Source organism: Sturnira hondurensis, unplaced genomic scaffold, assembly GCF_014824575.4.
Source record: "Sturnira hondurensis isolate 20B ecotype Veracruz unplaced genomic scaffold, ASM1482457v3 Scaffold0008196, whole genome shotgun sequence".
NCBI classification, from domain to species: domain Eukaryota; kingdom Metazoa; phylum Chordata; class Mammalia; order Chiroptera; family Phyllostomidae; genus Sturnira; species Sturnira hondurensis.
This window is the reverse complement of record NW_028080827.1, coordinates 19,525,295-19,543,919: the sequence shown is the minus strand read 5'-3', so window position 1 is coordinate 19,543,919 and position 18,625 is coordinate 19,525,295. Positions and strand designations below refer to the sequence as shown.

Sequence of the window (18,625 nt, the reverse complement as noted above, 5' to 3'; positions counted from 1 at the left end):
TCTCCCAAGAGGCACAGTTAACATAAAGAGAAACAGACTCCATGAAACCAGATGGTAACAATACAAGAAATTACGCTGGATTCCTGCACTGGACTCAACGCGGAACACTGTGGCAGATAATCAAATGCTCAAATGGGGAAGGAGGGCCTTGGCCTTGGACCAAACGCAGTTTGGTGGTCTGTTTATAATATTTTAGCCTGACAACACTGCATGAAATAGACCAAGCGGCTTACCGCTGTAATGGGCACTTTCCATCCCAAGCCAAAGATGATTTAAAGCCCCAGGGAAATGGGGGTGGGGAATGCAGCAAAGAGAAGCATTGTGGCTTTAAGAGAAATGCACGCCTACTTTCCAAATCCCCGAGTGGAACATCTCAGCGTCTGAGTCCTGTTTACCATCAAGTGTGCTTGGAAAACGAGGCTTCAGCTCACAGTGGTTCACATCACACAGGCCCCAGAAAGTGTTTACCATGCTGCTGCATCCCGCCAACCATTCTCCCCTCCCTGCAAAGTTGACATCAGAGGCACCCCTTTCATCCCTGAGTGCTGGCTGCCTTCACCCCACAAGACAACTGACTACGCAGGGAGATGGCCATGGGCCAGAGTGTGAACAGGAAAAACTACCCCAGATTCATGCAAACACAAACCACCCAACAAACCCAGCATGAGATCAAGATCACCTGGTCCTAACTCCGGCTTTGCCACTAATTCACTGTGATCTCGGGCAAGATACTGTACCCCTCAGGGCCTCGGCTTTCCCATCTGTTAAGGGAGGTGGACTGGCTGACCTGTCGAGTCACTTCTGACCAGCGGAGTAACTACTGTATGGCCCATATGATGGCAGGGACCCCACACTTCTGAAAGACATAGTGACTGTACCCGAGTTGAGGTTCGATCATGGAAGTGACTTCCCCACAGCCACTAAGTGGCAGAGCTGGAATTTCCAACAAATCTGTCAGACCCCAGCCTGCCGGACTGCCCCCCACAAGGGGTGAGGTTCCGGAGCTCAAAGGGCCGCATTCCTGGACACATTCTTCGAAGTCCACGTCTCAGAAATGTGAAAGAGGACGGCCCCACCCTGAGCGGGGTGAACCCTGACTCTAGCCACGTCCACGCAGCCTGTCGCCACTCCCTCAGAGTGCCCCTTCCTCATGCACTGGTTCAGACTTCCACACAGGCAGGACATGCATGAGCAGGCCCTCTGGGAGGGGGTCACACTCAGGAACCAAGACCCTGCACGCCTTTGGGGGCAAGAACAGCAACCCCCCAATGCCCCCGATGGCTGGTTACACTACCGACTGCTCCCCTGGACTCGCGGGGCCACATGCACAAGCCCGGCCGGTGCCACCTTTGTGCCACCCGGCTGCTCACTGGCTGGGTGTCCTGGGCCAAGGCACTTGGCATCTCTAGGGCTCCTGGAAGTTTGCTCATCTACTTCCAGGAACTGCTGCAGAGATGAAATGAGATCACAAACGAGAAAACGCTCTGTAAACTGTAAAATACTGTACAGAGGAAAGGTCGTGGTGCTGGTGTTTCCCCGTCCAGGTGACAGCAGTTGAAAAAGAGCCATTTCTCTTCTGAGGGACAGACCAGCAACACTTGTGAGCACGCACACGCCACACGCACTTGTTTTTGAGGCAGGGGCTCAGTGGAGGAACTGCTCCGCCCATGACCCGCAGGAACTGGCCTTGGTCCCTGCTCCTCCACTGCTGTGTGGATTGCCCCCGGCACCTACAAAAGAGGGTAAGACCACTTGCCCTGCCTCCACCCAGGGCGGCTGTGAAGCCGGAACGATGGGAAATGGCTCTGCAAACCATGAAGCGTGCTCTACACCATCCCGCCACGAGGCTGCAGATGCAGAATGTCACTGGCAGAAGGAAACCCGGCTCACTTTCCTGCTATTCTCAATCACCAAGAAGCCTGAAGGGGAGAGAAAAGGGAGGAAAAGGATAGTTCATCGAAAAAAGCAGCAAGGCAGCGATGGTTGTCTGGCAGGGAGAGCCGAAGAGGTGTGGGGTTGAGATCAGGTTTGGGGGGGGCGGGGTGTCTCATTCCTCTGTGTTTCCTAACCTGGCTTCTTCAGAACTAAAAACGTAGCCATCTCCTCCCCTCCCCCAAAGCTCACTTTGCATGAGAAAGCTGTTGGGCAGCTCATCCTCAGAACTGTTTGCTTTATGTCAAATACTTTTTGTGGGGTCTGTTAGGAACTCTGTGGGTCAGGATGCTGAGGGATTGGGGGGAAAGGCCCTCCCTTCTCAGGGTTCACCAGGCTCTCTCTGTCTGGAGAAAGGTGGCCCTGGCCATACCACATGCTCCTGGTGCTGATGGACCCCAGGTGTGAATTGCTACAGGCAGCTGCATCCCTTCTCAGCCCAGAACAGCTGTGCCCTCCAGCCAATGGGGGTTCCGGAATAGCCTTCCCAGCAGCATTGAACTAAAAGTGGTGTCAAAAAGAAAAACACTGCTGTTTCCCTCGCCGCTTCCCCAACCACACAGGCGGACAACTTTGCTGCTTTGGTGAGATTTTTTCTCCCCCAGCTCTTCCTGCCCGCCTCCCTCCCTTCCAGGTGCTTTCACACGCACCTGGGCTGTACTCTCGGCCCCAGTGTTGCTCCTGGGGCTTCCCCATCTTCTACCCACCCCACCTGACAAGTAAAGCTAAGAAAGAAAAAACAAGCCTGTCCAGAGAAACCACTTTCACTTAGGAACAACGACAGGGCTAAAAGTAGTGAGTGCCCAGCCTCCCAACTACCATCTCTGAGAATGAGGCCCAGGCTGGGGCTCTGAGCACTTTTCGTTGCCAGAACTTGGCAAATTGGGAACAGAAAACAAACCCCAGACCAGAGTCACACACGGATGATTCCTCCTGAGATCAAGGTGAGGAAGGGGAGAAACCGCCACAGCCACACCCCCTCCCCCATCTCCAGGTTTCTATTTTTGCTCTTCTAGATGAGCTTGAGTAATCAGGTCTGGGCTGTCAGTCAGCTGGGCCAGAGCGACTCTAAGAACTCTTGATCTAAACAGTGGCTTCTCAAGGGCCTGGCTTGCTCCGCCTGTTTCGGTCAGGCCTGGCATCACCGCAAAACAATTTCAAAGCGCAGAGACCATAAACACAAAATTAAAAGGTAAAGTTAAAAGGGAGGAGATGTTTACTGGAAACTTAAGTTCTGCTGCCCAGAAAATATAGGTCTTTTTTTAAACACACACACACACACACAATATGCCTGTGCCACCCACCTTAAGAAATATGTACTTTGCTCTATATACAGCTCTTATCTGCCCCTGATTATGCTCAGCTCGTGACCATGAAGCCTGGAATAATTACCCCCCAAAAATAACAGCCTTGGCCACAGCCAGGGCCGAAGAAAGCCCATCCTGCACTTACTGATGATCGCCCAACCTGCTCAGAGGGCAAACTGGAACTTTCTGATGCACAGATAATCATTTCCGCCCATACCTGCAATGCCAGGAGGGTGCCAGGCGGCCACTGGAACCAAGAGCCATCGTGTTACGTGGTATTTCTCAGTCCAGAAAGAAAGGCCTTTCAACTGAAACGAGGCAGGAAATTGAGGTGGGCAGATGGTAATCATCAGGCAGGGGTCTGGTGAAGACCACGCCTCCCCTGCAGGAAAAGATAAAAGCTAGAGAAAAATTGACTCCTGAAAGCAGAGAATGTGGATGGGGGCAATGCAGTCATTCCTGCTAGCAGTGGAGTGCCCACTGGCTGTTCCCCAAAGACAATCAGCACCATGTCTGAAGGGGCGAGGTGCACACCACTTGACAGCGGGCAGGTGTGTCTGCGTTTCACCAGCTCAGGCCCACACTCCTTGATGCGTCTGTCCCATCTCAGCCCCACTGCCCCTCCCTGTGAACCCCCAGGTACCGCAGCACAAAGGTCTTCATGGCTATCGTCTCATACTTGTGTATTTGATACCCCTCCAGACCCTAAGCTCCTTGAGGGCCGGGGCCATATTTTCCATTTTTCTGAGTGCCTTGCTCAGCTTTATAAGTATTTGTTGGCTGGTGGAGTCCTCCTCTGTCAGAGATAGCAGCCTATCCCGTCGTGTGCGTCTGCAACTGCACCTTAAGTCCGCATCTCATTTTAAAAGCTCCTCGAGCCCCTCCCACTCCTACCTGGGAACTGCTCTGGGTTGATCAGCATTCCCGCTTTCTCCCTCCTGGAGCTCATCACACCAATTAAGTGCCCGCCTTTGCATTCCTACCACCACCACAATATGCCTTCCCCTCCGCCCGAACGAGATTCTCGAATTCTGCTGTGCTTCCCCTCAGTGTTTCATCCGGACAGCTGCGCCTCATCAGTTTCTTGGGCTGTAGGGAAGGGTTCCTCACAGGGATCCACCAGCAACGGGGCACAAACAGGAGTTTCAGATGCTACAGCTGGTGAAGTGGGGGGTACGCTCTCAACCGGGAGGCAGGGCCACTTTCACCAAAGCATGAAGAACAGCATACGTACTCCCTCGGCCCCTAGGTTCTGCTGGGCGCGGCCAAGAACCTGACACCGAGGGGTGTCAGCATTGGCCAAGGCCTCCCAGTGTCATTAAAACACACACACATACAAAAAAGTGTGGGTGTGTAATGGTCTGTTTAATCCATTCCCGCTCCACCCCCCACTTAGCACTGAGTTTCCTGAGCAGAAATCACCAACTACAGACGGTTCCACCACTCAGAGATGTTGCGAAACCGCTGACCCAGAGGTGGGAGAGAGCTGGGGCTCCCAACCCCGGGGCACCTACTCACCAGCAGCGGCTGTGATGACCAAATCAGCATGCTTCTAGAACCCAGAACTTTTTTTCTGTGTGCACGTACTTTTTGTCTATCTTTTCTCTTTCTTTTTTAAAACCAACCACTATCACTTTTGCCCCTGAGACTAGATGCCCAAAGCACTGAACCACAGCTGTACATGAGATTTGGGGCTGTGGCTCTCCATTCTGGCTACATACCAGAATCACCTGGAGAACTTTGAAAACACAGGCCCCAGGTGGGAATAGAAATTCTGAAGTAATTGGTCTGAGGTGTGGTCTGGGCACCCGAATTTTTATAGGTTGGGGTTGGAGCCTTCTGTGGTGAGCCCAACAATCCAATATGAATCACTGAGAAGCAGAAGGCCTGGCTGCCAAAGCTCACCTTGAACCTCAAACCTCTTTGCATCCTGTCTTCAACTGCGGGCCCTACTCTCTAGTCCCCAGAGTGATTGATTGTACAGTGATCCTGAAACCCTCAAAATGAGTAACAGAGTCAGTCATTTCTTTGAATGCAAGCTCAAGAATTAGAATGTTTAAGGTGGAAGAAACTTTAAAATCCTGCTAAGCGGATGCCTTTGGTTTCTAGAGAAGGAAGCCAGGGGCCCGGGGCAGCAGAGCAGCTCACCCAAGCTCAGAAAGCTGCTTCCCCTGGGGCCAGGCCTGGAACGCGGGTCTCCGCCTCTGGTTCTCTCCCCTGCGCACCAGAGAGGGGCCCTACAGCGGCAGACTCCCGGCAAAAGCAGTGGTCCCCGTTTACTTCTTGTTTGCTTTCAGCCGCCATCTCTCGCGGCTTCATCTCTGGAAGGGGCCACCTCCTCGCCGGCCTTAAACCAGCAGAGGACAAAGAGGGCTCTTCTCTTTAAACATCCCTGAGTGTGCTGGTCAAATCATAATCCTCAAGAATATCCTTGCTGGCTGGCTGGCTGGCTGGCTCAGGCTCATGGAAAAAGCCATTAGCAAAGCAAGTCTACCCGAGTTGTAAAAGGGCACTCTGTTGAGCTGTGGGGCCGAGAGACCAAAAGCCAGCAGTAGATTTGGGTTTCTTGTGGATAAGAGAGAGCTGATTGTTGGTTTTCAAAATTTCTAACCAACCTGTGAACACGGTTCCCTTCCTTCCTGAACTTTTACGGCACCACGGTTAGAACGCAGCTGCTGCCTTAAAGCACAGGCTTCCTGCGCTCTGGGCGATGTAAGAATTCCTCTCTGCCTGCAGACTGATTTCCCCATGCCCGGGAACAGGGAACAGATTCTCATAAAGTGAGCCTCATTCCAGCGCCAGCCTGGAAGCTCCAGGTGGGCAGGAGTGTGTGTGACCGCCCAGGTCAGCAGGCGCGAACAGCTCCTGGACCACAGTGGCTGCTGTCTCCCCCTCCCCGCCCCCCTCCAACAACAGCAACTAAAGACACTCAGTTGAGTTCACCTGATGAGTTCAACTATGACAGAACCATAAACAAGGTCATGAAGAAATGGGCCGCCTCTGAAAGCAGAGCGTCAGATGAAAAATTAGATGTGTCCTCCAAGAAAATACATGCATCAAGAAAAGAACAAAAGGCAAGAAGCTGAGAAAGAGAGGGTAGAGAGGGACTGTGAAATGTTAGAGCCGATGTAGACCTCTGAGATTCCCTCCGAGCTCATCCTTTTGTAGGTGCAAAGACTGACACCTATGGGGACAACCGCTGACTCTCCTGAAGTCATAAGGCCGACCTCCAGCAACAAGTGACCAGGGACACTAGGCCTCACTGGAAACAGACACCACAGTCTCATTTCCTTCATGTGCACAATTTTTGTTCACTCACTGATTCTACATTTGGCTGCCCCTGGGGGCTCTGATAATGATGAAGACGACCAGTGTAGGCTATAGGAGGGGGACAGGAGGAAATGGTACAAGGTCGGTTCCAGGTACAGCTGGGATGTTCCGGTTCTGGTGCCCAGGGAGCAGGTGGAACCGAGGGCCTCCAGCTTCGAACAGCCGCTGAGCCAAAAGCCATCCCCTACAGTGACACCTGGGGAAAGGACGTAGTTTAAACTGCAACTTGGATTCCTCCCCGCTGAGTAAAATGAGGTCCAGCACCTGTGGTTCAATTTTCTCACCCCTGAAGTTAGCGCCAACAGTCAAAACATAAAAGTAAAAAACACAGCAGCCAAAAGATGACATTCAAAAAGATTCTTGGATCAAAGTCCCTTGTGAGTGCTGTTATTTCACCCTCCTCTTGATGGTAACCACTTCCCACATGAGACCCGGTAAGGCAACCATGCAGGCCACAAAAGAGATAGAAGTACAACCACACTTCCCTCTTATAAACAGGCAATGGTGAATGTCTGAGACCACTGGTCCACAGCCATGGTTAAACAAAGGGTTGGGGGCACCCTGGAACGGCTGTCAGGGCCTCCATCTCCCCACACACTGACTTTGTCTGAGCGAGCGGTGGACTTGGGCCATTAACTGCAGAGCTGAAGCTCAACAAACAGAACCAGCCTCACACTGGGACGGCTCAGTTCGGTTTCACGCCCAGGCTCACCTAGCCACAGCTTCTGGAAACTCAAGAGTTTTCGAGGAGAGTAGCTGCTTTGGTTCCAGGCCCATGCACAAAGGTGCCTCTCTGCGGGGGACTACACTAGAGGGTGGGAGGCCGCATTTCCTGAAGGGTGCCACCTCCCCTTGCGCCCCATGGACAACCTCACCTCCTGGGTCAGCAGTGGCGACAGATTCTCTTTGTCCAATAATAAAAGCAAAAAGTGAAACACTTTCAATCGGGCAAGGAAAACAGGCAAACCTCAAACATCTGTAATTAGCTCTGAGATGTTCCACAGGGTCCAGACAATCGCAGCTCCTAGATCAACAGGAAAATAAAACACGACGCCTCGCAACGGGTCTGTTTTCTCTGAACCGGAAAGGAAAGCGCAGCTGCAGGCCTGAGGTCAGTCATCAGCTGACTATGACAGGAAGACTCCCAGGTATTCCACGTCTGCAGAAAGTTCCATCAGAGAAGACGACGACAGACGATCTAAATCAGCCAGCGCTTTGTTTTTAACTGCCGAACATTTATAGAATTCTTATTTCTTCATCTATATGCTTTCCGAGAAAGTTTCCAGTGGATTCAAAGCCAGTGAGATGCAGAAAGACACTAACCAGGCAATTAACCTGCACACAGTTTCGAAGCTAGAACACTGCAAGCGCCTTTAGAAAATTTCCCCTGGGCGCAGGAGGCTCTTGGCTCTGTCCTCTGCCCGCACTCCATACTCAAAGGCAAGTTTTTAATCCTCATTCTGTCAACAGGAAAACAAGACTGGTGGAGGGGTAGAGACAGACAGCTGAACTGTCTGGAAGGACCTGCCCTGAGTCACAAACACATGATCATCTTCAGGCACATCCATTTGTGTTCCCCCGCCCCAGCGTCACCCCTCTCCCAAAGCTGCCCTGCGGCAGACTCCTGTGAGTCCCCCTCCCCCCGGCCCTGTTAGATGCTCCAAACACAATTGTTTCTCCACCTCAATGATGACCTCCATGAGGGCAGGGACTGGTCTCTGACCGGTTTACCACCCTAGCCTTAGAAATTAGCAAGACATCAGATTAAGTGTTCGGAAGTCTACTCATAGAAGAAGGAAATGGACAAGCAATCAATAAGTCGTCATTAAAATGTACAAAGGGATCGGTCTCTCCCAGGGCCCTGAAGAGAAAAGCTCTAGCCATGGTGTCCTTAATCAGAAAGGTGATCAGCACCACCAGAGCCCCAGCGGCCACTGGTCCCTGCAGTCGAGCTGTGTTAGTGGACAGGACTCTTTACATCTCGGGACAGCTGGGCATGGACCCTTGGAGCGGACAGCTTGTGCCAGGGGGTATGGCAGCAGAGGCTCTTACGAACGTGGGTGAGACTCTGAGGGCTGCAGGCTGCGACCTCACTCACGTGGTAAATACGACTGCGTTGCTGGCTGACATAAATGACTTCAGTGCTGTCCATGAAATCTACAAACAGTGTTTCAAGGGTAATTTTCCGGCAGGAGCTGCTTACTGGGGGGCCGCTTTGCCCCAGGGAGGCCGTGTGGAGACCGAAGCCATCGCTGTCCAGGGCCCTCTCACACCAGCTGCACTCTACGTGGGCCGAGTGCTATTTAGTCAGGAATTTTCACAATGTTTTTAAATTAACATCTTCATTTTTATAATCGATGTTGGAAAGTATGCGGCTGACTAAAGTATCTGAAGTATTACAGAAATATCATGTAATAAGGGGAATGGAACATGAATTGAAAATGAGCTGAGGAATCCAGTGACCAATACTATAAATTTCATTTATGCACTCAGATGACTGGATGTGAGGAAACTGAATACCTCCATCAGTTAAGTCCTTTCAATTTAATGCTGTGAAACATTTCATTCTCATGCCAGACATATGATTCTGCTTTTACCTGAGTAAAAATAAAGATTTCAGTTTGAATGGCAGAAGTAAAGGAGAAGAAAGAGGACCAAAATCTTATACAACCTTTTTCTAATGGCAAGAAAATAGACATGCAGATTTTCAAAACGGAAGAAGAAAACGCACAACATGTCTGGCATCGTACTGAGTTCTAAGTACATAGTCAAAGAAATAGCCTGGATCCTTCACTTTGAGAGGCGGATTCCAACACATCGTTTCAGCCACTGACTGCATGTGTCACAACACATGGGCCAGAGGGATACAAGGAGGTTTCTGGGAAAGGTTTTCCACCTGGATGACAGACCCCCCAACCCCAGCCCCCCACACCACTCCCTGCCCCCTGACATCCCCCCACACACAAGGAGAAGCATCTTTTTTCTGCCCCTGGATGCAACTCCGTAAAAAGGGTAACTCCCAGAGCAGCTGCAGCCATCCTTAGACCATGAGGGGTCAAGTCTGAAGACAAAAAGGGGTCAGGCTGAAGATGGCGGAGCAGAAAGACAGAAGTCCGGCGTGTCCTTGCTGATGCTTAAAAACGTCCCCTCACTTCTTGGGAGACAATTAGCCCCACACTGTTGAAGCTGTTAGTTGGATTTCAAGTTACTGGCTGCCAAAAGCATCCTAAGACATTGAGTCTGGCCCCTGAGATAGAATATCAGCTGGATCAGAAAGGGAAGGGGCCCCCTGGCTTACTGCGTACCCGGGCATGAGGGAGGGACCAAGGGCCTCCGGAGCAGAGGGGCAGGTGGCAACGGTGAAAAAAAAGAAAAACTGGAACTCTAAATACAAAAGCAGATTCTGCCCTTACCCACAAGATGGCTTGGTCATCTCCATGAAACCCTGGGCCCAGTCCCCATGCTGACTATCCAATGAACTGGAACGTAAATAATTAATACACCCACATTCCCACACATGTGCCTCCTTGTGTGGGGGAGCGGGTAGAAAAAGGGGTGGGGCGGGACAACACATTTTGTTCTATTTCTAGAACATGGCAGAGCCACAGAGGATGACGACCAGAGCACTACAGGATCCGCTGAAGTCCTCCAAGCAAGTGCCAAGCTCGGTTTGGATTTTCACTCAGCTTTTCTCAGCCTGCAACCGGTCCACTCTGTCACTCCAGCAGCTCTCCTTGGAGCTCCTCAGACAGGGCCAAACCCACGGTGACAGTTGGGCTGGAGAGCACTGAAGGCTCAAGCCCCTCTCCAAACTTCCAACAAATCATCTGGGGCAAGAGAAGAAGGGTGAGGCTTGGACGATTTTGCAGAACAAATCCTGAGAACATTAAGCAGGAGTGAAATGGTGCAGTCTTTCCATGTTCTCTGCAGAATTCCACTGGCAGGGGGTGGGGGAGGGGGAGGGGGTTACTTGGGGCCACGTGCTCCACGGAGGCCCTGGCACATTCCATGCATTTACCACAAAGAGAGAGAAAAGGCATGCCTGCTGTTATTTTTAATTCCTTCCTCAACGTCTTCCAAAATTCTTCAGCAGAAGGATTATCCACTAACTCCCACCAGCTCCCAGCCAGTAGTACATCTTTGAGGCCTCAGCTAAACTAGAGCAAGGGGACAGGAGAGGGCAGCTCACAGAAGTCTCTGCTGCTGGCCGCCAAATGCCATCTAAGTTACCCTGGGCCTCTCCCAGCATAACTGGCATCTCCTGGGTTTCCAAGGGACACGTCCTGATGAGGATGCAGACATTCTGGAGCCAGGTGAAGGCCCTACCACGCCCTCACTGGCATCCCCATGCCCCCAGACACACCCCACCTCCACCTCCCACCTCTGTCCCCTTCCCTTCAGAGCAGCCACCAGCACAGCCACATGTTCCCCAACTCGCACTGCCGTAAGGTAAGCACCAGTGCTAACTCCACTGCTTCGGATTATCTCTAAGATCTCACGCAGGTTCCAAATATGATGCTGCCAACTTGCTGAATGACCTCAGGCAATTCATTTCACTTACACGAACAGTAAACAATCCTGACAGTCCCTCACACTCTATCGGTGCCACAGAAACTGGCTGAACTAATCCTGCTGGTTACTGTGGTGAGGTATCATGATCCCCAGCACAGAGGCAGGGTGACTGACTACCCACGTTTGTCCGGATGGGCCAGGTTCATGGCCACTTTCCGGCCATTAAAAACAGCAGTGCCCTTTTCACTCTTATCACTGTCCCGATTTGCTCAATGAGTTCACAGTCAGCCCAGATTCTAGAAGGGGAAGAACTTCGTAAGTATATCCAGCTCCGTCTCTCACCGTGAGAGCTTCAGAGGACGAGGACAGTAGTCCTTTCTGGGGAAGCCTGGGGGAAGACAGTCGGGGTCAGGAGCCAGAGACCAGAGTTCAGGTTCCCCTTCTGCCACAAAGCCTCGACCACCTCCTCTGTCAACAGGGCTGACTCCTCCTTCCCAGAAGACTGCAGATGGCTGGTGAAGATCAACCAGTTAAGCGATGACCCACCACGGTGTCTGGCACGCAGTCGGCACTGACTGCGGCACAGGTTCCAGGATCACCAGGTGAAGGGGCTCAAGTGATCTGCGACAGGTCACCATATCCGACCTCACTGTTGGCTTGGACAAAGCAAGAGCACCAGCTCACCTAAGCCTCTGGTACCAGGCCCCAGAGCATGCACACCCCGAGTCCCCACTCCTGCTGAGTCCTGTGCATCCTTGATGATTCTCCTCTGTAAAATCTGGGCGTGCACTTGGAAGCCTTCACTCCACCTCTGTCAGAAAGGGCATTTAGCAATACTCTCGAGTTGTGCTCCATTAAAATATACTAGGGGACACTGCAGGATGCCTTACCGTCGGCAAAGTGCTTTCAGTACAGAGTGTATCAAAATAAATAACGTCAATAATCCTACTGAGGAAGGAATTATTTTTCCCATTTACTGGTGGGGAAAGGGAGGCCCAAAGAAGTTAGGTGGCTTATCCGTGGTCACCAAAGCAGTAAGTGTGGGTGCAGGTATTTGAACTTGGGTCTCTTGAATGCAAACCCAGAGTGCTGCACCGCAGCATGCTGCCCCTTTGGCGGAAGGTCTCTGTCAGTATTTTCAAAAACTGTCCATGAACTAGAATCAGTGCTTGGACACAAAACTCCGTCTTCTAAAAAACTATCAACTAACAACAGCAACAACAAAGCTGACTCAAACCAGATAAGGTAAATGGTCCTCAACCTCTCAATGCTTGATACAATTTCTGTTTACTTTTGGTGATAAAAGAAATAAACACTGCCAACTTAAATTATTTGCACTCTCTCATTAAGGAATATAATATATATGTAATATACTTACAGCATTCAATGAGCCTGCGTAGAGAATTTAGATATGTTTGCATATTGCAGTGTGATCTGGAATTGGGAAGCCTGGCCTAGATGTCCGTCAATGAAGAAATTAAAATCAGTGACCAGGGACAACCCACATAGAGGCTCTGTGCCAGGCGCAGGGACAACCAGAGAGAGGCCAAGGTCTGATCTGCATGGAGCCCAGCAACTCTCCGCCTTACTTCCCAAGGAATCCGTGTCAAGAGGCTGGCGTGACTCACTAGCTAATTACCTGGGCACAGGGGCTCCCGGAGTCCTCCTGGCTGCACAACTCTCCTGAGAGCAAATGAAACACTATTTTCGCCCTGATCCAGACATTGCCTAAAGCTGTCCACATGGTGGTGTCAGGGATTCTGACTCTGACCTGGATAACTCAGGCAGAAAACCCACTGTTACCAGCCACGGTCGGGGGAGAAGATGAAGCACGGACAGAGAGCGGCTTCAGCCAGGCCGCTCCCTGCGTCACAATCTCCTGGGCGCTTACAGAGCAGGCCAGGGCCCAGCGCCAAGTGTGGCTGTCCAAAGCCCTTGGCAACATCCTTCTCCAACTCCTCTCTGGCCCCTCCCTCTTCCACACTCTGGCCACCCTGAACTGTCCTGCCTGCCCCAGACACCAGGCCCTGCATGTTCCTTCTGGCCAGCACTCCATGCAGGCTTCACCACACTTCCCCACTCCTGCGCACCCTTCGAGGTCCTGCTCCGGCATCACCTTGCAGGTGATGCCTTCTGACTCCCCCAGAAAGAGAGCCGCTCTTCCTGGGGGCTCCCAAACAGCACTGTGTTCAACCATCATGGGGTTTTTTTCCATGAGCCCACTGTAACTGAGGTCATCATGTCCCTTTTTGCCCCCACACAGTTTAGAGACAGGACTTCACCTCTGCATCTCCAGACATCTGAGGCCCGGCACAAAGTCAGAGCCTAACACATGTACCCAACAGACAAACACGTGATCAGTGTGGAGCCCTCCGCTGCACTCCAGATGGGCAGCTGCAACACGTATGTAGCACCTTCTCCCGCACCTGCATTCACTCGGATCTGGGTCCGGGGAGAGGAGAAGCAATCTCTAAGGAAGTCCCCACAACCCTGTCCACATACTGGTGCCACCGCTGAGAGGATGGTGCTACAATGAGCTGCCTCTAACGTCAGCGGGTCCTCGAACAGGAGTCCACGTGAAGGCCCCCACCACAAATCCCAGTTAAAAAATAGAAACCAAGGTACCAAGCGTAAACACAGTGTGCTCTATTCTCCTCCCTTAAAAGATACTTTAAGACAAACTGAAAGGCCAGGTTTTGAGATTTAGAATTCTCTGATTCCTGGGTCTCACAATGGAATGTAGATGGACACTCAGGGACAAGTGGCCCCGAACCCCAGCCCACCCTTAGCGCCATCCCACACTTGGAAGGGCTCCCCACACCACGGACCCGAGTTCCACCTGATTCTTCCATGCCTCACACGCCTGGTCAGCCCTTGGGATGCCTGCTGCCCATGGTCCACGCAGTCTTCCCTCAGGAGGACGGACCTCGGGCTGAGGCCCACAACAGTACTTGGAAGCAGGCTCGAGACCTCTGGGACAGGGAACTCAGGTCAGAGCCCACCGTGTGGTCTGGAAGGAGAAGGTGCAGGCTCTGGAAGGGCTGCCCCTCGGCCATACATCTCTGCCCCATGGAAACAAGGACCTCCAGAGTTGAACCAGAGCATGGCCCTCCCAGCCAGAGTCTCCTCCTGCACAATGCTAAGGGCGGTCTAGGTGTATCAGAACTATGAGTTTCTGAAGCTGGCCATTCTCACTCAGCAGCCAAGCCAACAGGTAAGGTGGTCCTTCAAGGAAAGCCAGAACCGCCTTCCACCTGGGCCTCTGAAATCACCAGCAACAATTAACACCATACACTCCACACAGTTACAGGCAAGCTATCCGTGACAAGCACGTGAGTCACAGTCTTTCTTCTTCGGGATCTCACCCATCCCCCACCCCAGGAGCCCTGATTCATCGAAGTTTGTTTTCAGTACTATTATTTTTAGGCAGCCAAACAATTTTAAAAAGACATAGGGAGGGGGAAGGGCAGAACCACCTAAGAACATGAATTGTTTCTCTTTCAATAGCCTGCCAAGCCCTAAATCACAAGCGGCATGGTTGTGAGCTCTTGGTGTGCATGGGTTGATGGCAGATTCTGTTACTACACAAACCCAGGTTCTCCAAACCATGAGCTCTAAGAGCAAGGGGTGGGGGTGGGGGGTCTCCAGCTGAAACTGATTGACGCCATCAGTCAAACTTCCCCCTTGAAAGGCAAAGTGAGTGTTTACTGAGTACCTACCAAGTGCTGTGAGCTACAAATACCAGCCGAGTGCTTGCTCTATTTTACCTCATTCGGGGTGACTTATGTGAACTAGGTGTTCCCACCCCCATTTTACAGATGAGAAATCTGGGGCCCAACGCACTGAAGCAAGGGGACCTCGGGCTGCCCCACGGCTAGGGACTGGTGCCTCAGACCCAGTCTGTGAGACCCCGGGGCCCTCTGCTCTTGCTCCTGAGCTCTTCCTGCCCACCCAGCCCCGTACCCTGCCCCACAGGTGATGATTTAAGTATCTGTTTGGGTACAGAGAAGTGGCAACAGACAAAAGGTAAAGGTTAGCAGAACAAACTCACTCACTCTGCCCTCCTGGGCCCAGAGAGGAGTAAGGCTGAATTCCATGAGGGAAGGAGAGAGTTCACAATAGGGGAGATTTGAAGCAAAGGGAAAAAGCCCAATTTCCATCCTCAGTGCCTGCTTTCAGCCCCTTGTAACAACTCAAAAAGTCCTTTCTGGATCCATTACTCCACATTTGGGCTTAGCCCAGAGGTGATTTTTTAAGGAAAAAATGCCTTTTGGCATTTTTGAGCTGTGACAGCATAAAAACAGACCTTTAAAAAACACACACCCAGAAAGCATTACTATGTTCAAAAGTCCAGCTGAAGAGAAAAAAACCGGCGACACCTCAGCGCTCCGGCCCTGCTTCGGCAGTTTGTGACGTGACAGTCGGCCGCAAAGGTGACCGGCTTTGTGGCTCCGCCGGCGTCCCAGGCAAGCCCTTACACCACGTTTCTCAGACCATCCTCTCGTTCGAAACCCCCAGCAAAGTGCTCAGGAGAGAAACTTGCCAGATGTAAGTGGAGAAAGCCATGTGGTACAGAAAAAAGTACTATTTGGGCAGAAAAAAGTACTATTTGGGGAGAACTCACTTTTCATTTCCTAGCTGGGGTTTAATCTCGTAACCTCCACGCGGCCCAACAAAAGGTGCGTGCTTACGCAATCAAGTATGGCCTTTCCTTATATAGACACTTGAAAATAAATAAAGGAAGCTTCCTGGGTAAACTCTGACATATGAGCACACACTTTCCACAGGTATCCTCTATAATGCCTACCTCTTTCATGTCACCATTTTTAGGCATTTGTGGTCATTAGTGTAAGTAAACTTCCTGCTCTGAGAAATGCCAAAAATAGCAACAAAGAAGGGTTGCTCACTGCAGCTAAAGACCCAGAACCTCCATGTCTTCATCTCCGGGCTCAGCTATTTTTAGATCCCTTTATAGTTAAATTTCACCGATGTTGACTCACAAGGTAAGGGAGAGGTGTGGAGGAGAGTGGGGAAAAATAACCAAAATTAAAGACTAAATTATGATTTTCTTTTATTTGTAGAAATGGATTGGCACCAGACTGGTAGGGTCTTAGGACATTAATTAAGAAAGATTTGCAATTCATTGATCAACTGGATTTGCACGAGCAGACGCTTCTAACATGCTTGCTTGAAAACTGCTTTAGAGTTAAAAAGGCCCTCCCACAGACCTTATCCAGCCTATTGTCCAGCTGAGAAAATCTGAGGCCCAGAGATAGTAAGTGACGTGCCCCAGGTCACACAGCTGCACAGATGCAGAGCTTAATCTAGGACCTACCCAGGTCAGCAGACTCCTGCCTTCAACATGACCCCTAAAACCATGTTCATAACTCATATTTCTTTGACAGCATTTATGAAGAGAAGAGGCCTGCCAAACAAACTTCAGCCTAGTCCAGAGCTAGCCACACCTCTTCATTAATGCGCTTCTGCTCTGTGTTCATCCTGAACTGAGTCGGTCTGTGCCGCTGTGGCAGGCTGCTGTTTGCAGCAGAGGCCTCAGATCATCAACAGCACAGAGAGCAGCTTGTGCTATAGATTTGTTATTTCTAAAACGGTTAATTAAGTCAAACAAAGAGTAACGTTGCACACTCACACTCTCTTACCCTTGTCAGGAGTCAATAAACTGCAGCAGTTGGGGGATTGGGCTCTCTGACATCAAGGAAATGGTATGTACAAATTAACTAGAGTGAACACACAGACCACTATCTCCATGACGCGGGACCCATGTGGGGGAGCCAGCGGACTAGAAACTACAGGAGGGCAGGGCCTGTGGCCGCCTTCCTCACTCTTTTGTCCCTGCTACCTAGCACAGTTAGGGTGCACTGAAAGCATAACAGTGAAGTGAATGATTTCTCCTGGAGTCACTGTTCTAAAACTTGAAATAGAACAAAATTAGAATGGAAGCTCCTACAGAGTGGGGTTAAATATGGCGGCTTTCGGCTGTTTACAGAACCATTGAGCTTGGAGACTGAAGTCTTTGTGGCCTCGGATGATTCCCAGCCCTCACTGAGGAGAAGCTAGTCCCATCCAAGGGTGCACTGACCATGGGGGTCTGCAGAAGGCTGGTCACTCTCCCAAGGCCTCTGCACATGCAGCAGGCTGCTTTCATGAATGGTCTTTCTGGGCACTTCTCTCCTCGGATGTAAATTTGGGGAAGGGGGCAAGTTGATTTTTTTATCCTCACCTGAGGACATGCTTATTGATTTTAGAGAGAGAGGAAGAGAGGGAGAGAGAGAGGAGAAGGCAGGATGAGAGAGAGGGAGAGAAACATTGATGGTTGCCTCCAGTTTGCACCTTGACTGAGGATGGAACCTGCAACCTAGGCATGTGCCCTGCCCAGGGATTGAACCTGTGGCCTCTCGGTTCACAAGATGATGCTCCAAGCAAGTGAGCCACACTGGTGAGAGCTGATTTTTTTAATAGGTCAAGACTTCAAAGGAGACAGGGACAAATATTAATTAGGACTATTCATGAGTCTGGTTGATTGAAAAAGCTGCATTCCACCTTAGAGAATGTAACTCCACTATGGGAAGCTGAGGGAGAGGTGGACAGAGAAGACAGGGCATAAGGTAATGGGAACAAAGTCTGGTTGCAGTTTTTAAGGCAAGCGCTGCTTTGTTCTATTTATTTCATACAGGCATGCACACAGAATAATGGCTGGATTTTGCATCAAACAACACCAAATTCTCCTCATAAATTAACGAGTGAAAATTAATGGTTGTTCAGTCCATTAAATAGTGTTAATTTTATTTCCATTATAATAATACAGCAATTACAAGTTTACATCATTAAAACCAATATTTATTTTTCAAAAAACTCATTTTAATTGGATTCCTGGTGTGATTAGCTTGAGCCAAATTCTCTCAATTTCATCATCATCTTGCATTTCTCATCAGAACTAAATGACTACTGGATTCACTGAATTTTCCTAACATTAGAATTGTCACTGAAAACTTTATACCCTTGCGAAGACTTTTCAAAAATACATTGCTAAGAGTTCTTACATCTGTACAAAAACTCAGGCTTACACAAAGGAAAATGAAAGGCCAGGTCTTCCCAGCACTCTGAAGGGCCAAACACCCACAGTCGTCTCCAAGCTGCCCATTTCTTATTGACACTCTGTTATATTCCAAGTTAATGTGTCTACAGTCACCGTTCCCACCACGGAAACCTGAATTTCAGGTTCCAAGTACTAAGTTCCTTTTTTACTTCAAGGAGGGAACACCTGCCTGTGGAGTCACACACTGCTCAGGGTCACCAGCCCTCCGGTGGGAGCAGTGCCGCCACTTACGCAGAGTGGCGCTCAGATTAGCAAACGGGTGGCAGATAAAGGGGCCGTGGCCTCCCTCTCGCAGACTGATACCGCCATGAGCGAAAAGGGCTCGCGATCACCTGCAGTCCAGAAACCTCCTTTGGATGGTAACGCCTATGCTCCTTTGCTATTCCAGCTCACGCGGACCCCTTCCTCCTCTCCCCACCTCCTGCCC

At 50.7% G+C, this 18,625-nt stretch overlaps 2 protein-coding genes across 2 annotated transcripts in view; one reads left to right on the top strand and one right to left on the bottom strand.

Moving 5' to 3' along the window:
* Window positions 1-18,625, bottom strand: part of SMAD3 (SMAD family member 3) — a 114,807-nt gene that overhangs the window by 91,259 nt on the left and 4,923 nt on the right. The window lies entirely within an intron of this gene.
* Window positions 8,196-9,457, top strand: LOC118992345 (2-iminobutanoate/2-iminopropanoate deaminase-like). Its single transcript, XM_037054211.1, has one exon. It carries the CDS (start codon window positions 8,452-8,454, stop codon window positions 8,899-8,901), a length of 450 nt encoding a protein of 149 aa, XP_036910106.1. The 5' UTR covers window positions 8,196-8,451; the 3' UTR covers window positions 8,902-9,457.

What these genes read in the sequence shown, in the direction of transcription:
- LOC118992345 (XM_037054211.1), top strand. Translation starts at nt 8,452, where the DNA reads ATGGTGTCCTTAATCAGAAAGGTGATCAGCACCACCAGAGCCCCAGCG.